At 41.7% G+C, this 22,500-nt stretch overlaps 1 protein-coding gene across 3 annotated transcripts in view; it reads left to right on the top strand.

The window, feature by feature from the left end:
- znf385d (zinc finger protein 385D) overlaps window positions 1–22,500 on the top strand; it is a 179,583-nt gene that overhangs the window by 133,357 nt on the left and 23,726 nt on the right. For all 3 annotated transcript variants that reach the window (XM_063199414.1, XM_063199413.1, XM_063199415.1), the window contains 2 exons: window positions 8,870–8,977; window positions 17,048–17,216. In XM_063199414.1, the coding sequence (XP_063055484.1) occupies window positions 8,870–8,977; window positions 17,048–17,216 (277 nt within the window). The remainder of the gene's footprint in view (window positions 1–8,869; window positions 8,978–17,047; window positions 17,217–22,500) is intronic.

Below are 22,500 nucleotides of genomic sequence, written 5' to 3'. Positions count from 1 at the left end.
TTAAGTGTAGTATTATGAAATACACTATTAGTGTATTGTATTTAAATGTATTGTAAGTACATTTGTATTTTAAAAGTAATGTGCTTAAGTGTAGTATTGTCAAATATACTATTAGTATATTGTATTTTAAGTCTATTTTAAGTACATTTGTATTTTAAAAGTAATGTGCTAAAGTGTAGCATTATACAGTGTACTATTAGTGTATTGTACTTTAAGTGTATTTTAAGTGTCTTTGTATTTTAAAAGTTATGTACTTAAGTGTAGTATTATAAAGTACACTATTAGTGTATTGTATTTAAATGTATTGTAAGTACATTTGTATTTTAAAAGTAATGTGCTAAAGTGTAGTATTGTCAAATATACTATTAGTATATTGTATTTTAAGTCTATTTTAAGTACATTTGTATTTAAAAGTAATGTGCTAAAGTGTAGCATTATACAGTATACTGTTAGTGTATTATATTTTAAGTGTATTTTAAGTATCTTTGTATTTTAAAAGTCATGTACTTAAGTGTAGTATTATGAAATACACTATTAGTGTATTGTATTTAAATGTATTTTAAGTACATTTGTATTTTAAAAGTAATGGGCTAAAGTGTAGCATTATAAAGTATACTATTAGTGTATTATATTTTAAGTGTATTTTCAGTATCTTTGTATTTTAAAAGTTATGTACTTAAGTGTAGTATTATAAAATACACTATTAGTGTATTGTATTTAAATGTATTGTAAGTAAATTTTATATTTTTAAAGTAATGTGCTTAAGTGTGGTATTGTTAATTATACTAGTAGTATATTCAATTTTAAGTCTATTTTAAGTACATTTGTATTTTAAAAGTAATGTGTTAACGTGTAGTATTATAAAATACACTATTAGTGTATTGTATTTAAATGAATTGTAAATATATTTGTATTTTTAAAGTAATGTGCTAAAGTGTGGTATTGTTAAATATACTATTAGTATATTCTATTTAAATGTATTTTAAGTACATTTGTATTTTAAAAGTAATGTGCTAAAGTGTAGCATTATAAAGTATACTATTAGTGTATTATATTTTAAGTGTATTTTAAGTATCTTTGAATTTTAAAAGTTATGTACTTAAGTGTAGTATTATAAAATACACTATTAGTGTATTGTATTTAAATGTATTGTAAGTACATTTGTATTTTTAAAGTAATGTGCTTAAGTGTGGTACTGTTAAATATACTATTAGTATATTCAATTTTAAGTCTATTTTAAGTACATTTGTATTTTAAAAGTAATGTGTTAAAGTGTAGTATTATAAAATACACTATAAGTGTATTGTATTTAAATGTATTGTATTTGAAAACATACTATTAGTGTAGTATATTTTAAGTGTATTTTAAGTGTATTTGTATTTTAAAAGTAATGTGCTGAAGTTTGGTATTAGAAAGAAACGTACTTAAAGTTAAGTATGATTTTAGTATATTAAGTACACTTGTACAAAGTTTGATTTTAGTACCAAAAAGTCAACTTAAAATGTGTTTAAGCTCTACTTAATCATACTTCAAGTGTATTTAAGTATACTATAAGCTGTCCCAAAATAACACAACTTAAGTATGTACTTCTGAAGCATGCTATCAAGTGCTTTCTTATTACCTTGAAATAGATTTGTAGTATACTTAAAATAGTAACACTTAACCGCATGTTAAAGTACACATTAAACATCTTTTATATTTATAAGTATATTAAGTACACTTTTTCACCTGGGTACTTTTTTCAAACCATAATTTTAGTGTATTTTAACCTAGGCTTATTTATTCATTATGCTTTGTAACATTAAATAACCTTCCACCTTCCATTATGTTAATGTATTTTCATGGTAAAAACACCATATTGAAGAGCACAAACAGATCTTAAAAAGGCATGTAAGGCCTTACCTATTAAACTTTTAAGCACAATACTGAAGTCTGTACTTAAGTTGTGTTATTAGTGTATTAAGTGCACTTTAAGTGTACTTTTTGGTGCACAAATTAAACATGTAAAAGTGTCTTTAATTCGATAAAAGCATACCACCACCAATGATTTCTAAGTATTATTATTAAGTATATAAAAGTATACTTAAAGTGTACTACTCAAGACTATTACTTCAAGAACGTAATTGTGCCTGTTGTAGAACAGGTAGTTGTGGTCTAGTGGTTAGAGTGCAGGTCTGTGGTTCAGTGAATTGTGGGTTCAAATCCTGGTTGAGGCAGTGGTTGTTGTCTGAAGTGAAGGTGAAAGGAAGGTTCATGTGAATGGCTGATGATTGTGAACAAGACAATGTACAATGGAAATGAGTAATTAGATATTACATTGATGTTTTTTTCATATACTTTTGAAATATATTTAAAGTGTACTTAAAATAAATATATTTGAAATGTGCTTAAAGTAAAATCTACTTGTAGTATACTTAAAATACATTTAGAGTCAATACACTTAAAATGTACTTAAAGCGATTTTTGTGAATATATTTGAAATGTACTTAAAGTAAAGTATGCTTTAGTACATTAAGTGCACTTGTACAAAGTTTGATTTTAGTGTAAAAAAGTAAACTTAAAATGTGTTTAAGCTCTACTTAATCATACTTGAAGTGTATTTAAGTGCATTATAAGTTGTCCCAAAATAACACAACTTAAGTATATACTTCTGCAGCATGCTATAAAGTACTTTCTTGTGACATTGAAATAGATTTCTAATGTACTTAAAATGCACTTATCTGCATGCTAAAGTACACATTAAACACATTTTAAAGTTATTTGGTTAGTATACTTACAATGTACTTAAAGTAAAGTATATTTTAGTATATTAAGTACACTTGTACAAAGTTTGATTTTAGTACAAAAAAGTCAACTTAAAATGTGATTAAGCTCTACTTAATTATATTTCAAGTGCATTTAAGTATACTATAAGTTGTCCCAAAATAACACAACTTAAGTATGTACTTCTGCAGTATACTATAAAGTACTTTCTCATGACATTGAAATAGATTTCTAATGTACTTAAAATGCACTTATCCGCATGCTAAAGTTCACATTAAACACATTTTAAAGTGACTTGGTTAGTATACTTATAATGTACTTAAAGTTAAATATATATTTTAGTATATTAAGTACACTTGTACAAAGTTTGATTTTAGTACAAAAAAGTCAACTTAAAATGTGATTAAGCTGTACTTAATTATATTTCAAGAGTATTTAAGTATACTATAAGTTGTCCCAAAATAACACAACTTAAGTATGTACTTCTGCAGTATACTATAAAGTACTTTCTCATGACGTTAAAATAGATTTCTAATGTACTTAAAATGCACTTATCCGCATGCTAAAGTACACATTAAACACATTTTAAAGTGACTTGGATACTATACTTATAATGTACTTAAAGTTAAATATATTTTTAGTATATTAAGTACACTTATACAAAGTTTAATTTTAGTACAAAAGAGTCAACTTAAAATGTGTTTAAGCTCTACTTAATTATATTTCAAGTACATTTAAGTATACTATAAGTTGTCCCAAAATAACATTCTTTAAATACACACTTTTGAAGTACACTTTAAATACAATAAAACGTACTTATTAAGTATATATTAAGTACACTTTTTTTTTACTTGGGAAGGTTAGGGGTTGTTTTGGTTTGGTCACAGTTTGGCATTCTTTAGCTATTGGTACGGTTGATACAGTATGAATGGAAGTCAATGGGAGAGCCCCACAAAGATATTAAGGTTAGGCTGTGTGTGTGTGTGTGTGTGTGTGTGTGTGTGTGTGTGTGTGTGTGTGTGTGTGTGTGTGTGTGTGTGTGTGTGTGTGTGTGTGTGTGTGTGTGTGTGTGTGTGTGTGTGTGCTTGTGTGCGTGTGTGTGTGTGTGTGTGTGTGTGTGTGTGTGTGTGTGTGTGTGTGTGAAAGAGAGACAGAGACAGAGATGAGAGGAGAGGAGAAGAGAAGAGAGGAGGTGCTGCAGGCTGACAGTAGGGTGAAGTGTCTTGCTCTTGCCAGTGTTCTCCCTGTATGGTGCCTTTGATTAGTATCTCACCAAGGCTCTCACTGACAGACACGCTGAAACAGACGAGACAATATTGTACTATGATACAATACGACTGGAGACTCTTCCCTTTTAAATGTACTCATTAAAAGCCAAAGTCTCTCTCTCTCTCTCTCTCTCTCTCTCTCTCTCTCTCTCTCTCTCTCTCTCTCTCACTTGCTTTCTCTGTTTTTCATATATGTTTTTCATTTATTGCATATATTATATATTTATATATATTAAGGATAGACCGATATATCGGCCGATATTTGCGTTTTTTAAGTGTATCGTATCGGCCGATACGCGTGTGATTTTGGCCGATACGCAATATTTACTATTTTATGTTATTCAGTTTTTTTAAAAGCACCAAGACACTTTATTTTTGTATTACTTGATTGTTAGAGTGGGTGTTTAAATGTTAAAAGTTCTACCTCAAATTGATAATATTAAATAAATGTTTATTTTCAACTTGAGATCTGGAATATTTGTCATTTTTTAAACTTTTTTTTACCCATATCGGCCCCAAATATCGGGTATCGGAAATCGGTATCGACCAAGGGTGATGGGAAAAAAACGGTATCGCATCGGCCATTAAAAAACCTGTATCGTTCGACCCCTAATATATATGCATTTCATATATGCATCATCTTTCTCTTTTTACCACATGCACAAATCCACACACAGACATAACCACACATGTGCACAAGCACAAGCGCAGGCGGAGGCACACGCACACACATACGTATTTCCACTAGAAAAAAGTCTGGTGGTCCCAGTGACCGGCAGAGGTATTACTCTCCAGACATTTTGATATTCTACTGTTCATAAAGTGGCGTAACAAAATCATGAACCCATGCATGAGAATCCACCACGACCCTGCACTGACACCGCTATAAGATCTCTAAAGTCGCCTATACCAACACGAGCATAAAACAAAGTGGGAAACGAATAATATTTAAAATCATGACCGATTGTGTAAACTGTGAGAGGCCTCTGAAATCAATCACAGGGCCCATATGCAAATAAGGATGTTAAGATATACCGGAGCACTAAACGCTTTCTGAGATAGTGACAAGGAATATAATCATGTCTGAACTCTGAACCCTGCGTTCCTTCTAAATGTCTTTGTGAAGAAGATAGTCTGTAAATAAAGAGAAAGCACAGCAGACTTATTTGTATTAAACTTTCTGATGACCTACACTTTTCGCTGTACAAATTTGATAACTTATCAGTTATTGCGACAGTCCATTCCATCACTATTGTTCTTTGTCGTGGGCGAAAGATTTTTAAGCAGCTGCTGTATGAACAGCTTGGCTTAACTGTTAAATATTACTGATGTTTTATCAGTCTTGGTTTTGGTTGCTCCGCCAAAACTTTGTCTATTTTGGTCATCATCTTAATGTTGCAGGGCCAAAATGATAGTGTGGATGGCAATAAACGTGCAATTTAATTTCCTAAAAGAGTGGGAAACCTGACCTGCATAGAGTGCTTGCAAGTGTGTGTCCGAATGCTTTAGAATGTTTCTGATAGAATCCTAACGTTCGCCAAAAAGACAAGTTTGATGATTACAGTACAGAGCTGCATGGCATGTCTTATTTTCATATGTATTCATCCTCAGCCTGTCTGTCCTCTATGTCTTTCTCTCTCTGCCTGGTTCTCCTTTTCTCGCTAATGAGTACAAACCCACACAGATGTGCACACTGACACACACACACACACAGACACACACACACACACACACACACACACACACACACACACACACACACACACACACACACACACACACACAAACGCACACACACACACACAAAGACGGAAGACAACTAATATAGGCCTACAAACACAAAGGTCCATTTACAAAAAAAAAAGAGAAGAAGAGAAAGAGAAGAGGGAAGCAAACATAAGAGTGGTGAGTTTGGAAATGCACAGCAGGAGAGCGTGAGAAATGGCCACGCTGCAGGTCTCAGTGAGCAGCGAGCACATTACAGCGTGCCGCCAGCTTTTATTAGCATTCCCCTCCTCCTTTCAAAGGTTAACGGCGTATATTGTTGACATGCTCCGATACATTTTCCAAACGGCGAGGTTTTTTTTCTTATTACTCGACCGACTCGGTAGAATGCAACAACCCAACCGTGGCAATCGATTTTCACTTCTCTCTTTCTTTTGCTGTACGCATGTTTGTCAAAGCATCAGCCTTCAGTCTCTCTCTCTCTCGCTCTCTCTCTCTCTCTCTCTCTCTCTCTCTCTCTCTCTCTCTCTCTCTCTCTCTCTCTCTCTTGCTCCTGCCTTAAAGGCCCTCCTGCTAGTTTACACTTGGTGTAACTTTAGGCTCACACATTCACACCATGTACTACCAGGTCATAAATTACCAATCCCCTGACACGTTATATGGCAGGCAGGTGCTTTCTGTTACAGTGTAACATTTATGAAGAGCTTGTACTGTATGTTTATCTGTTGGCTGGCATTTAAAAGCAGCGCTTCATTTTAACCAGATTTAGTTCATATTTTGATTTATATTTTCATACTTAAATGTATATACTTTGATTTTTATGTGCATACTTACTTGATTTATATACATATGTGTGTTTGTGTGTGTGTGTGTGTGTGTGTGTGTGTGTGTGTGTGTGTGTGTGTGTGTGTGTGTGTCTGTGTGTGTGTGTGTGTGTGTGTGTGTGTGTGTGTGTGCGTGCGTGCGTGCGAGCTAGAGATACACCACCTCCACCATCTCAGTGCTCACCCAGCTCACAATTACAGTACAACGGCCATCTTCTCCTTCATGTATTCCTTTAAGCATTTAAATCCAACATTAATATTGACACTGCAATGTAACACGGTATTAAAATGCAGCACGCGTGAAATATGTGGAAAAATAATAAATACTGCAAAATCAATGCATTGCTACTGGTGGGCTGCGTGCTGCATCATTGAAATGATCCATATCTAAACAGCCTCTCATGCCCCGTGTGTGTCTGAGGCATCGGCAGGGCCGCTGACAGCTTTGGCTGGGCCAAGGACAAAATTATTTGAAAGGGCCCCCCAGTCAATACATTTAATGTAATGAGGATCCAATGATGGGCCCCCCATCTCACTGGGCCAGGGACAACTGACCCCTTTGTCCCCCCCTTGTCAGCTTCCTTGGGCGTCGGGTCCGAGCTGAAGTGTTGGTGCCCGGCTGTGGAATCGATGGGAGAGATAGTTGTGCCTGATTGTAGCTGATGATCAACACAGGGCCGAGAGCCATTATACACCTTAAGTGTTGCTTTTAGTTCCAAGAGTGGATAGTCTTATCGACGTACGGGCCCTAATGATGCTGAATGTATATGTACTGCCACCTAACCTTTCATCACCAGACAGACATGCACAGGCACACACACACACATGCAGGCACGCGCGCACACGCATACACATGCACACACACACACAGGCACACACACGCACATGCACACGCACACACACAAACACACACAGAGACGCACACACGCATGCACGCACACACACACACACACACACGCACACACACATACACGCAGGCACGCGCCCACAAACGCACACACACACACACACACACACACACACACACACACACACACACACACACACACACACACACACACACACACACACACACACACACACACACACACACACACACACACACACACTCCTTCCCTCACTCACACACACACACACACACACACACACACACACACACACACACACACACACACACTCGCACACACACGCACACTGACTCACATAAATATGCTCACACATATTCTCTATCCCGGCCCCCAAACTCCCTGGCCCCCCGTAGTCATCATTTTGACTGAGTGGATGTCATTCTGAGTGACCCCCGGAGGTCCCCCTCATGACAGCCCAGCCTGGATGATACTTCCCCTCCCCAAACACACTCACATGCGCATGGACACACACACAAACACACGCGGAAGACGCACTTGAGCATGCACGCTCACACACACACGTGCATGGAGGCACGAATGCAAGCATGGACGCACGTGCACATGCATGCACGTACGCACACACACCATGTACGCACGCAGATGCGTGGCCACATGCACACACACACAGACAGACACACACACACACAAACACACACACAGGAACACACACATGCAAAGAGAAAAACAAACACGCACGCACACACACGCACGCACGCACGCACGCACGCACACACACACACACACACACACACACACACACACACACACACCGGTGATCTATAAGTAAAGGGCTTTCAAGATCAGAGGCCCCTAATGCTCGCCAGATTGCTTCTCTTTCTTCTCGTTTGCTCAGCCTCCTCTTTTTCTTGTTCTTGTTTTTTTTCCCTCAATGCGAGCGAGAGACTCGAGCTACAGGTGATCTCCTCCCACCGTTCCGGGAGGGAGAGTGAAGAAAAAGAACAGATACATGAGGAAAAACAGGGAAGAGGAGAGGAAAGGAGGAGAGTTGGGGGTGTTGGGTGTGGGTGCAAGCCAAGATACAAAGCGTGCCTCAAATGTCTTAATTAGTGTCTTCATCTGTTGATTTTGCCCTCTTTTCTCTTTCCATCTCTCCCCCTCCATACCGTTTTCTCTTCCCTCATCTCTTTCCAACACTCATTCTCTCCCTGTGTCTCTATCCATCTCATCTCTCTCTCTCTCTCTCTCTCTCTCTCTCTCTCTCTCTCTCTCTCTCTCTCTCTCCATCTCTCTCTCTCTGTGTCTCTCTGTCTCTCTATCTCCATCTGTTTCTCTCCCTATCTCTCCATTTCCATCTCTCTCTCTCTCTCTCTCCCTCTCTCTCGTCTCTCTCTCTCTCTCCCTCCCTCTCTCTTCACTGCAGATGGATCCAGTCCAGAAGGCGGTGCTGCATCATACGTTTGGGGTGCCCCCCTCCCCCAAGAGGAAGTACATCTCCTGTGGCGTCTGCCAGCTGCGATTCAACTCACAGGTGAGTCTCAGGGGACCGATCGCACAACTAGACTTTGGGGACTGTGACAGTGGCGGCGGTATGGGTGTGTGTTCTGTGTGTGTATATGTGTATGTGTGTATGTGTGTATGTGTGTGTGTGTCTGTGTGTGTGTGTCTGTGTGTGTGTGTGTGTGTGTGTGTGTGTGTGTGTGTGTGTGTGTGTGTGTGTGTGTGTGTGTGTGTGTGTGTGTGTGTGTGTGTGTGTGTGTGTGTGTGTGTGTGTGTGTGTGTGTGTGTGTGTGTGCAAATTATGGAGAGAGAGAGAGAGAGAGAGAGGGGGAGAGAGAGAGAGAGAGAGAGAGAGAGAGAGAGAGAGAGAGAGAGAGAGAGAGAGAGAGAGAGAGAGAGAGAGAGAGAGAACCAGGTTTTGGCACCCTGGAGACTGGCAGAAAGCTGCCCATTCTCTCAGGAGACGGACCTTCGACACCTTTTGCTGCAAAGTATGTATCACAGAGCCACATGCTGAGGTATTCGATCTTGGAATAGCCTTATTGCAACCACTTGCCATCTATTGGCCAATTACTTTGGGTAACACTTTATAATACTGACTCCTTGTTAAGCATTACTTGTGCATTTGCTAAGCATTATTCAAACCTTAGAGAGAGAGAGAGAGAGAGAGAGAGAGAGAGAGAGAGAGAGAGAGAGAGAGAGAGAGAGAGAGAGAGAAAGAGAGAGAGAGAGAGAAACACATTCACTTGCTCATGCTTTTTCTCCCCATATCCCTCCCTCAGCCACCCACACCTCTTTCTTTTTCTCTTTTTTATATCTCTCTATCTCCTGCAGAATGGGGTGTTGTTGATTTTGTTTGGTCTGTTGTGCAGATTGTCAAGACCTGGAGAACTATTACCTTTCAAGTCTTCATATTCCCATCATTGACAAAGTATACTGTATTGTAGTCTTGGCTTGAGTGTATGCGTATAGCCTTATCTATGGCTTCTTTTTCTTTTCTTCTTCTTTTTTTATAATACCTAACATGTGATTCATGTAATGGTTTGCATGATTGCCATGGCAATAGGAATGTCTTATTCCTCATGTCAATAAAGCGTCACTGACGTGACGTCCATCCTCCGTCAATGAGCAGATATAGGCTAATGTGCAGAGAGAAACCAGAAAGAAGAAGAAGGAAAAAGAAGGAAAGAAAAAAACACCATAAATTTCAAGGATGCGTTTCAAATCATGTTTGCACGCACGTAGCATCTTGGTGGCAGGTATAGTAGTATCCTGCATGGGTTGGTCCTGTTGGTTGATTGAGCATAGATAGGGCTCTTCAATCAGCCAAACCCAGATGCTTAAGGTCAGGGTCAGAGCTAGGCATTTTGGGGCCCTAGGCGAAAGATAAACATGGGCCCCTCAAAAGTCATTATTATATAGACATAAAATTCTGTGTTTTGGTGCTATTTTAGTATTTAGGTATTTTGTCTCATATATATATATATATATTTATGGGCAGTCATGGGTGAGCGGTTAGGGCGTCAGACTTGCATCCCAGAGGTTGTCGGTTCGACTCCCGACCCGCCAGGTTGGTGGGGGGAGTAATCAACCAGTGCTCTCCCCCATCCTCCTCCATGACTGAGGTACCCTGAGCATGGTACCGTCCCACTGCACTGCTCCCCATGGGGCGCCACTGAGGGCTGCCCCCTTGCACGGGTGAGGCATAAATGCAATTTCGTTGTGTGCAGTGTGCAGTGTTCACTTGTGTGCTGTGGAGTGCCACAATGACAATTGGAGTTGGAGTTTCCCAATGGGCTTTCACTTTTCACTTTCACTTTCATATATCTGTGATTACTTAACATAAGACTAATTAAGATCAAGGCTATTTTTTTTGGTGTGCTTTCTGTGCCTGGTGTGACAGTTGGCGCCCCTATGGAGGAAAGATTTGGTCAGGCCCTAGGCGATTACCTGGGTTTGCCTAATGGAAAGTCTGCCTCTGCTTAAGGTTGTCTCCTGTGTGAGAAAGGGGGAAGGGAAAATAACACACATAGGAATTTCACATCTTCTGGAGGGTGTGTTAATTTAGCCAGTCCAGGTTTCTCTTCTGTATTCTCAATAGCATTTGTCTTTCACATTGTTGTTCTTTAACACCAACACTTCACCACCTCTTTATCTCACAGAAACACACACTCTCTCACACACACACAAACACACACACACAACACACACACACACACAAACGCACACACATGCAGGCAGCGACACAGGCACAGGCACAGAAACACACACGCACGCACGCACGCACACACGCGCACACACACACACACACACACACACACACACACACACACACACACACACACACACACACACACACACACACACACACACACACACACACACACACACACACACACACAGTCACACAGTCACACAGTCACACACACACACTGCTCTCGAGTGTTATCCCCATTCGGCGGGGGTGTTGCAGAGTGCCTGCTTTCCATATTCCTGGTGGTGGTAAATAAGCTATTTATTCCGTCTGAAGCGGCGATCCCTCGGAGCGGAGTTATTATATCCGGTGCCGGGGTCCATCTCAGGGCAATCGTGGCCCATCACAGCACATCCATCAACCACCCCACACACACACACACACACACAACACAACCCCATAACACCACAACACCACAACCCTACATACAAAGACGGCCAGAGAAACGGTTTACCTGCAAGCCCCTCACCACTACCACCACCACTACCACCACCCCCACCCACTTCCACCAGACACAAACAGGGGAGGCGGGAGAAGCTGTTTACCTGCAAGCTATTTAACTCCCCTCCCACCCACCACCCCCAAGCCCACCATCCTCCTCCATCCGATACCCACCTCAACCCCCCCCCCATCTACCCTTCTTCCACCACCGCACCTACCAACCACCTCCTATCATCCCCTCCTCTCATCCTCCTGCAGTGAGGAGATAGAGAGGTGGCCGTGACCCGGTAGCCATTTTAGCATTCCAGGCACAAGGATGGCGGTGCGAAAGAGAGAGCGAGAGAGCGACGGAAGTTGGTCTTCATCACAGGCAACACTTCATTATCATTGCAGATTGCCAATGGAGCTCCATTTGAAAGGACTAACAGGGCCATTGAGGGACTCGTGGGGTATTTTATGTCGAGCGGAATATTAAGTCCCTGGCTGCCACACACTCACACAAATCTCACATGCATGTGTATTGAAGGCACACACGCATACACATACACACACACACGTGCACACGCACGCACGCACACACACACACACACACACACACACACAGTAATGGATGAGAAAGTGCAGTAGCTAGGGATGCTGGCTAAGGATATTGTCAGTCAGTGTACACATACACTACATATGCGCACAAACGCACACATGGACGCACGCATGCACACACATGCACACACATGCACAATGCACATCCCCTTCTGAATACAAAGTTTGTTTGTTTGTTAGTACACAGCACTCAAGCACACTCTGAGAAGTTTGTTCACAGACATGCTCTCTCTCTCTCTCTCTCTCTCTCTCTCTCTCTCTCTCTCTCTCTCTCTCTCGCTCTCTCTCTCTTTCTCTCTCTCTCTCTCTCTCTCTCTCTCTCTCTCTCTCCCTTCAGTATTGGAATACCTCCGCTCCCCTTGACACCCCAGTTATGATGATGATGATGATGATGATGATGATGGTGACGATGATTGTGGTGATGATGATGATGCACTATATTTGAACCTTAATTTGACCAGGACGTCCATCTTCCTTATGGAGCTAACAAATGAGGAGGAGCTCTCTGCCGTCCTACCCGCTCCTCATTTTTGGTCACATTAGGGCCTCCATTCCACATCCATATCATAATACTGGACAGAGTACCTCTCCTACAGGATGATTGGCGGTGTATGTCTCTTGTCTCTCCCACAGACAATAGAAAGTGAAAGAGAGGGAGGAGGGTGGGGAGCGAGACAGAGAGAGAGAGAGAGAAAGAGAGTGTGTGTGTACATGCGTGTACGTGTGTGTGTGTGTGTGTGTATCTGTGTGTATCTGTGTGTATCTGTGCGCATCTGTCTATTTGTCTGTTCTTCTCTGTTTGGGCATATGTGGATGTATTTGTGTGTTTGTGTGTGCATCTGTTGGTAGGCCCATGTTTGTGTCTGTGTGCCTGCATGTGTGTTGCTCTAAATGCACTTCTACCGTAGAAATGAGGCCAAGGACTCATCCACTTATATTGGGAGATTTCAGTTATTATTTTCTAAATGTCCTGCAGATGGGCTCTTTTGTAAAAAAAAACAATTGCATTTACGTCTATTTGGTACAAAGTGCTCCCTTCTGAGTGTATTTTTACGGTTTATTAAATCTTATGGTAATTGTAAAAACTCTGTCCCAAACAAACCAAAACAAAGTACCCTCCTGGTTCACGTCACCCCCTCCTGGGTTTTGTTGTTCTTGAAACCTTTATAGACGCTAAGAAGGATCCAAGCCTGCCTGCGTTGTAAAAGTGTTGGTGCTGGTTTCCGTATAGCTGACATATTTAGTGAGTTAGGACACAAGACAGGCTGACCACATAAACATCGCGTTTAGCAACACAGTGTAACGGCGACCCAAACGTTTTCTCGGAAAAAGAACAATCGTTAAACCCACGCAGCTAGCTTGAACTTCGCGTTGAGTAAATATTTGTGATCATTTGTTTGAGTCTTCACAGGAAGAGGTCAGGGAGTAGGGAATTGTGGCGAGCGCTTTGTGATGATATGCCTACCGAAGGTGCTTTAGTCATAGCCGTCATGCTTGGATTTGGCCTTTGTTCTTAAGTGTTATTGCTATGATAAATTCAGTCGGTGTGTGTCTGTGTGTGTGTGTGTGTCTGTCTGTGTGTGTGTGTGTGTATGTGTGTGTGTGTGTGTGTGTCTGTCTGTGTGTGTGTGTGTGTATGTGTGTGTGTGAGAGAGGGTGTGTAGGTGGGTGGGTGGATGTGTGTGTAGTGTACAAGAGCAAAGGGGGTCTTGTGCACACTGTGGTAATGGTGTCAATAGAAATAATATGAGCCGTACGAACTGCACAGTGTGTGGCATTGCTTCTGAGATGAGAAGATGAGAAACACTATCCGTTTCTCCAGTTCCCTGCTTGTTTGCTTTGCGGTTTCTCGTATCAAGATGTATCAAGAACACACAAAAACATATTAGGCGGAGAGAAGATAAGCAGTTGGGCGCTTCGGTTGTATTCTCTCTCTCTCTCTCTCTCTCTCTCTCTCTCTCTCTCTCTGTGGGTGACAGTTTTGTGATGCTGCTGCTGCTGTGTCTGTGTGTCTGTGTGATTCACATGCCATCTTCCAGCAGTCCGGTGGGCTGACGGCAACCTTATTTATTCTAAGAGGCATTCACACGTCTCCTGATAGCGTCCTCCTCCCGGCGTCCCTCTGTCCTCGCTGCAGGCAATGTCAGACGAGTCAGAGTAGTGTGTGTGCGTGTGTGTATGTGTGTGTGTGTGTGTTGTGGGGGTGTTTTTGTTTTTGGGTGCCTGTGGGAGTGGCTTCAGGTGGCACGGGCCGAAAGGCCCTCCTTGTTTCTTTTCCTCTCCTAGTTATATAAAGGATAAAAATAAAGTGGCCCACATCTTGAAGTTCTTCTTTAAAAGTCTATATGTGTTAAAAAGGTTAAGAGGTTGCTATTTAAATAAAGGATTAGAAATATAAATATAAATAATAAATTAGTTAGTAGTTGGATAGTATAATAAATAGTGTAGTTTGTGTGTGTGTGTGTGTGTGTGTGTGTGTGTGTGTGTGCGTGTGCGTGTGTGTGTTTGTGTGCGTGTGTGTGTATGTGCGTGTGTGTGTTGTGTGCGCGTGTGTGTGCATAATGCCTATGCATGTGTCCATGTGCATATGTGTGTGTGTGCGTGCGTGCATGTATGCGTGTTTGTCTCTTATGAATGTGTGTATGTGTGTTCATGTGTGTGTATGTTCACGTGTGTGTCTGTGCCCGTGTCTGCATCCGTATCTGTGTGTGTGGTCATATGTGTGTGTGTGTGTGTGTGTGTGTGTGTGTGTGTGTGTGTGTGTGTGTGTGTGTGTGTGTGTGTGTGTGTGTGTGTGTGTGTGTGTGTGTGTGTGTGTGTGTGTGTGTGTGCATTCACATGTGTGTACGACACGTATGCTCGTGTGTGTGTCTGCACACACAGATGTAAAGAAGGACGAGTGAAAGTCTCTGCATATGGCTCTGCCGGGTGCAGGGCAGTGCTCATAAATCACCCTCCTGAAGGTGAGGCTTCATTGTGGCTGCGTGGACAAGGAGATCTGACAGTAGCATGCATCATAAAGTGAATGATTGGATTGCGCAATGCTCAGGGACGTTCTCTCACAGTGTCCTCTATGGAGATCACTCAGTTATAATACAATAAACGATCTGTAAGAGTCCGATTAAGCAGTACTTTGAGTACCCTGAGTACTTTGTTGGTATTTAATATAGCCTTATAATAATAATGTGTCCTCAAATATATAATTGCGTTTTGTTTCCAGTCGGTTAGATAAATGTGCAGTTCAGTCATCTCGAAAAAATCATTTCTGGCAGGCTAGGTGCTGACCATGAGAGAAAATAGCCACAGAGAATGAAAAGGTTGTTTGTCCTGTCAGGATCCATCCGAAATCACACAAACACCTCGACAGGTACAATGGAAGGCCCAAAAGAGACAGCGTGCTTGTCAACACGTCGATGTGATACAGGAAAAGAAGAAGAAAAAAAATGTGCGTCTTTAGTGCACTCAACACCACAGTATAGAACATCACTAGTTCTTTTTTATCGACTTTACAAACAACACTCTGAAGTCATCACTCACTGACAGAACAATAAACTTTAAAACAAGAAAACACCATCTTAGACAGACAACATCATAAGAGCCCAATGTTGAGGGACCATGTAGGCAACTGAAAGCTCATTGTGTTGTTGCCCTAGGCAAAATATAAACATGGGGCCCCTTTGAATTAGGCTATTTTTGTTGCCATTTTTTCCATGGAGGGGCTGATTGTTGGGGCATTGGGGCCCTCGACAATTGCCTATTTTGCTTATTGGTAAATGTTTCTCTTGTCATCTTTCACTGTCAGAACAATGAACTTCATTACAAAAGAAAATCGAACTTTATGAAAAAAGAAAAGAAAACACAATATCACAAAAGCCCATTGTCTGGGGACCATGTTGGAAGCTGAAAGCTCAATGTGTTGTGCAGTGGTGGTTATACCCATTGGCGGGCCCTAGGCAAAAATATAGACATGGGGTGATCTTGAATCATTTTTTGCTGGCATTTACCATTGTGGGGCTGTTGGTGGGGCCCTAGGCATTTGCCTAGTCAGCCCATTGTTGAAATTGGTGTTGCTCAGCTAAGCCGTGACGGGGCTGATATCAATCCTGGTGTCGGCTGCCATGTCTGCCCAGCTTTGCTGCGACCAGATGGACGGCTGTCAGCATTCTGATGACTACAAATGTGATCGCCCCGCGTGGCTGCAGCCCATGCCGCAATAGTGCAGTGTGTGTGTGTGTGTGTGTGTGTGTGTGTGTGTGTGTGTGTGTGTGTGTGTGTGTGTGTGTGTGTGTGTGTGTGTGTGTGTGTGTGCGCGCGTGTGCGTGCATGCGTGTTCAAGTGCGAGCTCATGCCGCAACAGTGCAATCCGGTGTGTGTTTGTGTGTGTACGTGTGTGTGTGTGGAGAGGGGGGGCTGGGGGTGTTCGCATGCGTGCGTGCGTGCGTACCTGTGTGTGGTGTGTTTTGTGTGTCTTGTGTGTCTTACATGTGTGTTCATGGTCTGTGCTCTCGCTTTTGACTGATGCCGCTAACACCTGGTCTGCCTTGGCTTTGCTTTCTCTAACACTTGGCTCTCATTCTGTCTTTCCCTCGCTCTTTCTCCATCGTTTCTTTCTTTCTTTCTTTCTTTCTTTCTTTCTTTCTTTCTTTCTTTCTTTCTTTCTTTCTTTCTGTTTGTTCCACTATTGTGTTTGAATAATCTGATTCAAAATATTCTTTCTTTCCCTTCATTTCTCTCTCTCTCTCTCTCTCTCTCTCTCTCTCTCTCTCTCTCTCTCTCTCTCTCCCTCTCTTCCTCCCTCTCTCTGTACAGAGCCAAGCGCTGGCCCATTTCAAAGGGACCAAACACGCCAAGAAGCTGAAAGCCCTGGATGCCCCCAAATGCAAGCCCAAGAGCTTGCCAGTCTCCAGGGAAACCAGCGCCAAAGAGACCCCCAAAAGCTTCTCTTCAGCTGCAGCATGCCTCAGCGCTGACAGGAAAGGTAAGCGGCTGTTATTCTATTATTTGCCTTCCATTTCTTTATTTCCCCATTTGTCCATATATGGCGCTTTATCCTCCTCTGCCCCTCTCTCTCTTTCTCTGTCTCTCTGTCTGTCTTTCACTCTTTCTCCTTGTGTCTCTTTTTCTACTTTTCTCATTCTCTCTTTCTCCCCCCTCTCTCTTTCTTTAATTTTCTCCCCCCCCTCTCTTTCATTCATTCTTTCTTTCTACCCCTCTCTCTTTTCCACTCTCTCTACCTCCCTTCCCTCTCTCACTGTACCCTCTTCCTGTGTGTTTATGTTGGATGGCTTTGTTGTGCTGTATATTGTTGTGTTTGGACCGGCCAGCGCATCCTTGTCTGTTCTAGCTTTTCGGAGCCTCTGACTCATCACAGGATGGTGTAACCGCCACGGGCCGCAAACAAGCAGCATTTCGTGCAACATTTTTTTTTGTCCAGTGGAGCCTCAATGAGTTTACAAGAGCTTGCAAAAAGGGGGGGTGAAGTGAGTGTGAGTGTGTGCGTGTGTGTGTGCTCACTTGCTAGCTCGCGTGATTATTTACCGTCCTGCATGTGAGCAGCACTGTGGTTTTCGCATTAAGTCGCCTGTAATCTTTGGGACAGGAAGACCAATATCCTGTGCTCCTCTTGGATAAATCCAGGCTACGGTATCTCCCCTGCAGTAGAGGAACAGCTGACCTGGACACAGATCAAGAGACGTCATACAGAGAAGGCAGGGAGTCAGATTCATGTTCAGGTCCAGTACGGCCAAGTAATATACCTGTTACTTTAAGTAGATGCAGTTTAATGGAATCGGCATGCGACACTATGTACAGTACTTGCACCCTACCATCAGGTAAGAGTTAGCGTTAGGTTTAGGGTTAGATTCTATGTATACTGTGGCCTTACCGTGGCTCAATTGGTAGGGCACTGCACTGCAATGCAATGGGTTCGATTCCGGACCGAGGTCATTTCTGGATCCTCCCCCCATCTCTCTCCCACTCACTTCCTATCTCTATGCTGTCCTGTCATGTAAATAAAGGTGTAAAAGCCCATAACAACAACAAAAAAGATACATATGTATACTATATGTGCATAATATTACATGTTGATGCATATATGATATTACATATTGATACACATATAAAGTGACTACTTATATGTAGGTAGATAATAGATATACTGCCTGCCGGACCCATGAAATAAAGGGTCACCGACATGAAATGAAACACAGTGTTGCTAAGGCAAATTATAATAGAGATTAGAGATGCATCTCTGTCATTCACAAAATACATTTTAACACCACCAATATCAAGAGAAGGAGGACGTGGAATCACTCCCTTGAAAAACACAAAAGACAGATCATATAAAAGCTGTGGCTGCTGGATGGAGCAGGTTTGTGATATATTATCACGGGAGGTTTTGTGTTGTTGTTGGGCGCCTAGACAATGCTGCTTGACAGGCTCTGAACCAATCAGTATTTCTTTTTCTTTCCAGTGGTGGTGTTTGTGTGTGTGTGTGTGTGTGTGTGTGTGTGTGCGTGTGCGTGTGCGTGAGTGTGCGTGCGTGCGTGCGTGCGTGCGTGCGTGCGTGCGTGCGTGCGTGCGTCTGCCTGTTATTCCACTGCTGGCCTGATGCCTCTTTTGGCTTAGACCAGCAAAGCGCTGCCTAAGCCTGGCTGGATCAAACTTTTGTGTGTAAGCACTTCTGCGAAGCTGCCATATGTCTGGACCTTGCACTAGAACCAGTAATTTACCCCCTCCTCACCTCGCATCAAATCCCATTGCACCTCTCCTCTCTCTTTCTCTCTCTCTCTCTCTCTCTCTCTCTCTCTCTCTCTCTCTCTCTCTCTCTCTCTCTCTCTCTCTCTCTCTCTCTCTCTCTCTCTCTCTCTCTCTCTCTCTCTCTCTCTCTCATATCTCTTTGTTGCTCTTACCTATTTTGGCCAATTGCACCCTCTCCATTTTGTCCAATCCATCACTCTTCCCTCTTTTTCTCATTCGATCTTTTTCATCCCCCTAATCTCTCTCTCTGCTGCTCTCACCTATTTTGGCTGCTTTTTGGACGTGCCTCCTCAGAGAGTGCTTCCATTCTCCTCTCCAGCACCTGACTCCCCTTACAGAGCAGGTGTGCAGCCAGAGCACTGACAGGAGACGAGGAGGAGGAGGAGGAGGAGGAGGGGGAGGAGGAGGGGGAGGAGGGGGAGGAGGAAGAGGAGGAGGAGGGGGAGGAGGGGGATGAGGAGACGATGAGTTGAGATCAGAGTAGAGCAAAGCAGAGTGGAGAGGAAGATATAGAAAAGCGTAAAAGTAGAGAGTGTAGTGTAAACTAGGAAAGGAGAAAGGACGAGGAGGAGATGAGGAGACGCAAACGGAAGAGGAGAGAGCAAAGCAGAGTGGAAAGACATACTTAGGGTGAAAAGAGGAGAGGATAAGGAGACGAACAGAAAATGTGGGAAAGCGGGAAAAGAAGAAAATATGAAGAGATAAGATCAGCAGACTAGAGCAGAGTGGAGAGTAAACTATGGGAAAGGAGTTAAGAGAAAAGTATGAAGAGAGGAGAAGATGAGAAAAGAGGAGAGGAGAGTTTGAGCAGACAAGAGCGGAGGAGGAAGGAGGGTACACATGTGGAGTGAAACATATGGGGAAAGCAGAGAAGAGGAGAGGAGGAAGAGACCAGATCAGGAGACAAGAGCAGAGCAGAGGATGAGGAGAGGAAAGCAGAGAAGAGGAGAGGATGAAGAGAGGATCAGGAGACGAGAGCAGAGCAGAGGATGAGGACATGCGAGTATGTGAGAAGACGAGTGGAGAGAAAAATGTAGTGAAAGATATCAGAGGAGAGGATGAGGAGACGAGAGCGGAGTGGAGAGGAAATGTAGGAAAGCAGAAAAGATGAGAGTGAGATGGAACCAGATAAAGCCGACTAAAAGTAGAAAGTACGGAAAAGGAGAGGAGAGGAGAGGAGAGGAGAGAAGACTAGAGGAGACGAGAGGAGAGGAGAGGAAACGAGAGGAGAGGAGAGAAGAGAAGACTAGAGGAAAGGAGAGGAGAGGAGAGAAAACTAGAGGAGAGGAGAGGAGAGGAGAGGAGAGGAGAGAAGAGGAGAGGAGAGAAGAGAAGACTAGAGGAGAGGAGAGTGGAGAGGAGTGAAGGACCAGTCACATGTACACATCTGTAGTGCCTCTTGCTTATTTCCATTACATATTACACTACATTGTGGCAGCTTCCAAATTTAAGAGTAAATCGTACATCATTAAAAAAAAATATCTCCCTTCCTAACCAAGCTGCAGCTATTCATCAATATTTCCATATTTTTTAACTATGAAAAGCCAGGAACTGCAACTGTAGTCAAGATATGCAAGGCACATGAGAGATAAATGTCTTCAAAAGTCTTCAGCAGGACTGCCACAGTCTTAGTAGACAGAGGTTTTAGGACCAAAAAAGGTAACAATAATAATGGATGCATGAAAAGCAACAAACATTAACAAATGTTTGTAAATGTAAAACAATACTTTGTTTGTAAAATCTTGCACATATAATTCGTAGATATTCTATGAAGCATTAATAAAGCTTAGTAGATCATTGAAAATGTGTTAAAGGGACACTGTGTGAGATTTTTAGTTGTTTATTTCCAGAATTCATGCTACCCATTCAATAATGTTACCTTTTTCATGAATACTTACCACCAGCATCAAATTCTAAGTATTCATTATGACTGAAAAAAATACATTTTTCATACATGAAAAGGGGGATCTTCTCCATGGTCCGCCATTTTGAATTTCCAGAAATAGCCATTTTTAGCCGCAAAAATGGCTGTACTTGGGCCATACTAGAAAATATTCATTTACAGTTTTTCTCGATTGCCTACACACAATTTTCGGAATCGGTCTTCGAATTCTCAAAACTCTACACACAAATCTCCAAACCTCACACACAACGGGCCAAACTCTTCACTACCTCTGAAAAATGCACGTCTTGTCTCAAAACAATGTACTCTCTTCTAAAAACCTCATTTTGTCGTCAAATGACACACACAGACAGTCACTACAATACACATTTGCAGACCCATTAAAACACTGTTGGGCACAGGCTAAAACTAATTTCTCCCAGTAACTTGGGCTTTTTTTGTTCTGGATTGCATGGATACTGTGACATAAGTTGGAAAAACTTCATTCCCACAACACACAAACAGAAACAGAAAGTTTTTTATGTCTTTTTCACAAAAACAACACAAAGATAAACCACACTGCCTATATGGCAGTACAAAACACCCATTACATTACTGTATAGCCTATTGCTATGAAAAAAAAACTCTACACTCAACGTGAAACACAGTAGAAACTTATTTTCTTCAGTGTTCTACTTACTAAAGAGGGTATTTTTCTGTAGTAAAATACTGAAATATTGTTTTTAGACTCGGAGTACACAGACGTGTATATATTTTACATATTTTTAAAAAATATTTAAAAATTGCACTAATGTATTGTAAAATATTGGGTAACCACATGAAAGTTATGTCTTGTGTAACATATTTTTGAGTTCAAAAACTAAACAAATGGGTTTTCTCCTTGCATCCACTCATTTTTCATCAATATGACATGCAATGTGTGTCCTTATGGGGTGATGATTTCAGATTGTAAACCGGTATGAAGAGAGTTTGCCCATGTGATGAGGAAGTGAACATAGTATGGCAGTTGATTGTAGTGTTGTGAATGACAGTGTGTTCCATGAGAAACCCAGTGTTTTTTTAATGAAAATTGAGTGTAATCCAGAGAATTGTGTGTAATGGTGTGAAAAGAGTGTGTTTTAAAACTGGAATTTGAGTGTTAAGTAGGAATTGTGTTTAGTGTTCAGTGACATTGGTTAGGGGAGTTGGGAAATGGGTGAGATGTTCCGAGAATTGTGTGTGATGTACCAGAACTTGTGTGGAGGCAATCGAGAAAAACTGTATTACTTAGCAAAACTTTCATGAAACGATCAAATTTGACAATAGGCAACACATTTTCAACGAGCAGCATAGTTGCAGTACCTTTTTTGACCATTTCCTGCACAGTGTCCCTTTAATGTTTTGTTTATCATTAGTCAATTATTTACTAAGTCTTTATAATGCTTTTTATGCATTGATTACTATGAAGTGTTACAGAAATAAAATTCCAAAAAACGGAGAAATGTAATTTTTCAGTAAATGTACCCGTACTCCTAATGTTAATGTGAGCGTGCAGGTCCACAATGTGACTTCATGTGCAGCGCGGGGGAACATCAAACAGCGCGCCGGTGGCGTCTGAGGG

This window comes from Engraulis encrasicolus, chromosome 5 (assembly GCF_034702125.1).
Source record: "Engraulis encrasicolus isolate BLACKSEA-1 chromosome 5, IST_EnEncr_1.0, whole genome shotgun sequence".
In the NCBI taxonomy this organism is placed as follows: Eukaryota; Metazoa; Chordata; class Actinopteri; order Clupeiformes; family Engraulidae; genus Engraulis; species Engraulis encrasicolus.
The sequence above is the reverse complement of the archived record's forward strand: the minus strand, read 5'-3'. Positions and strand labels throughout refer to the sequence as shown.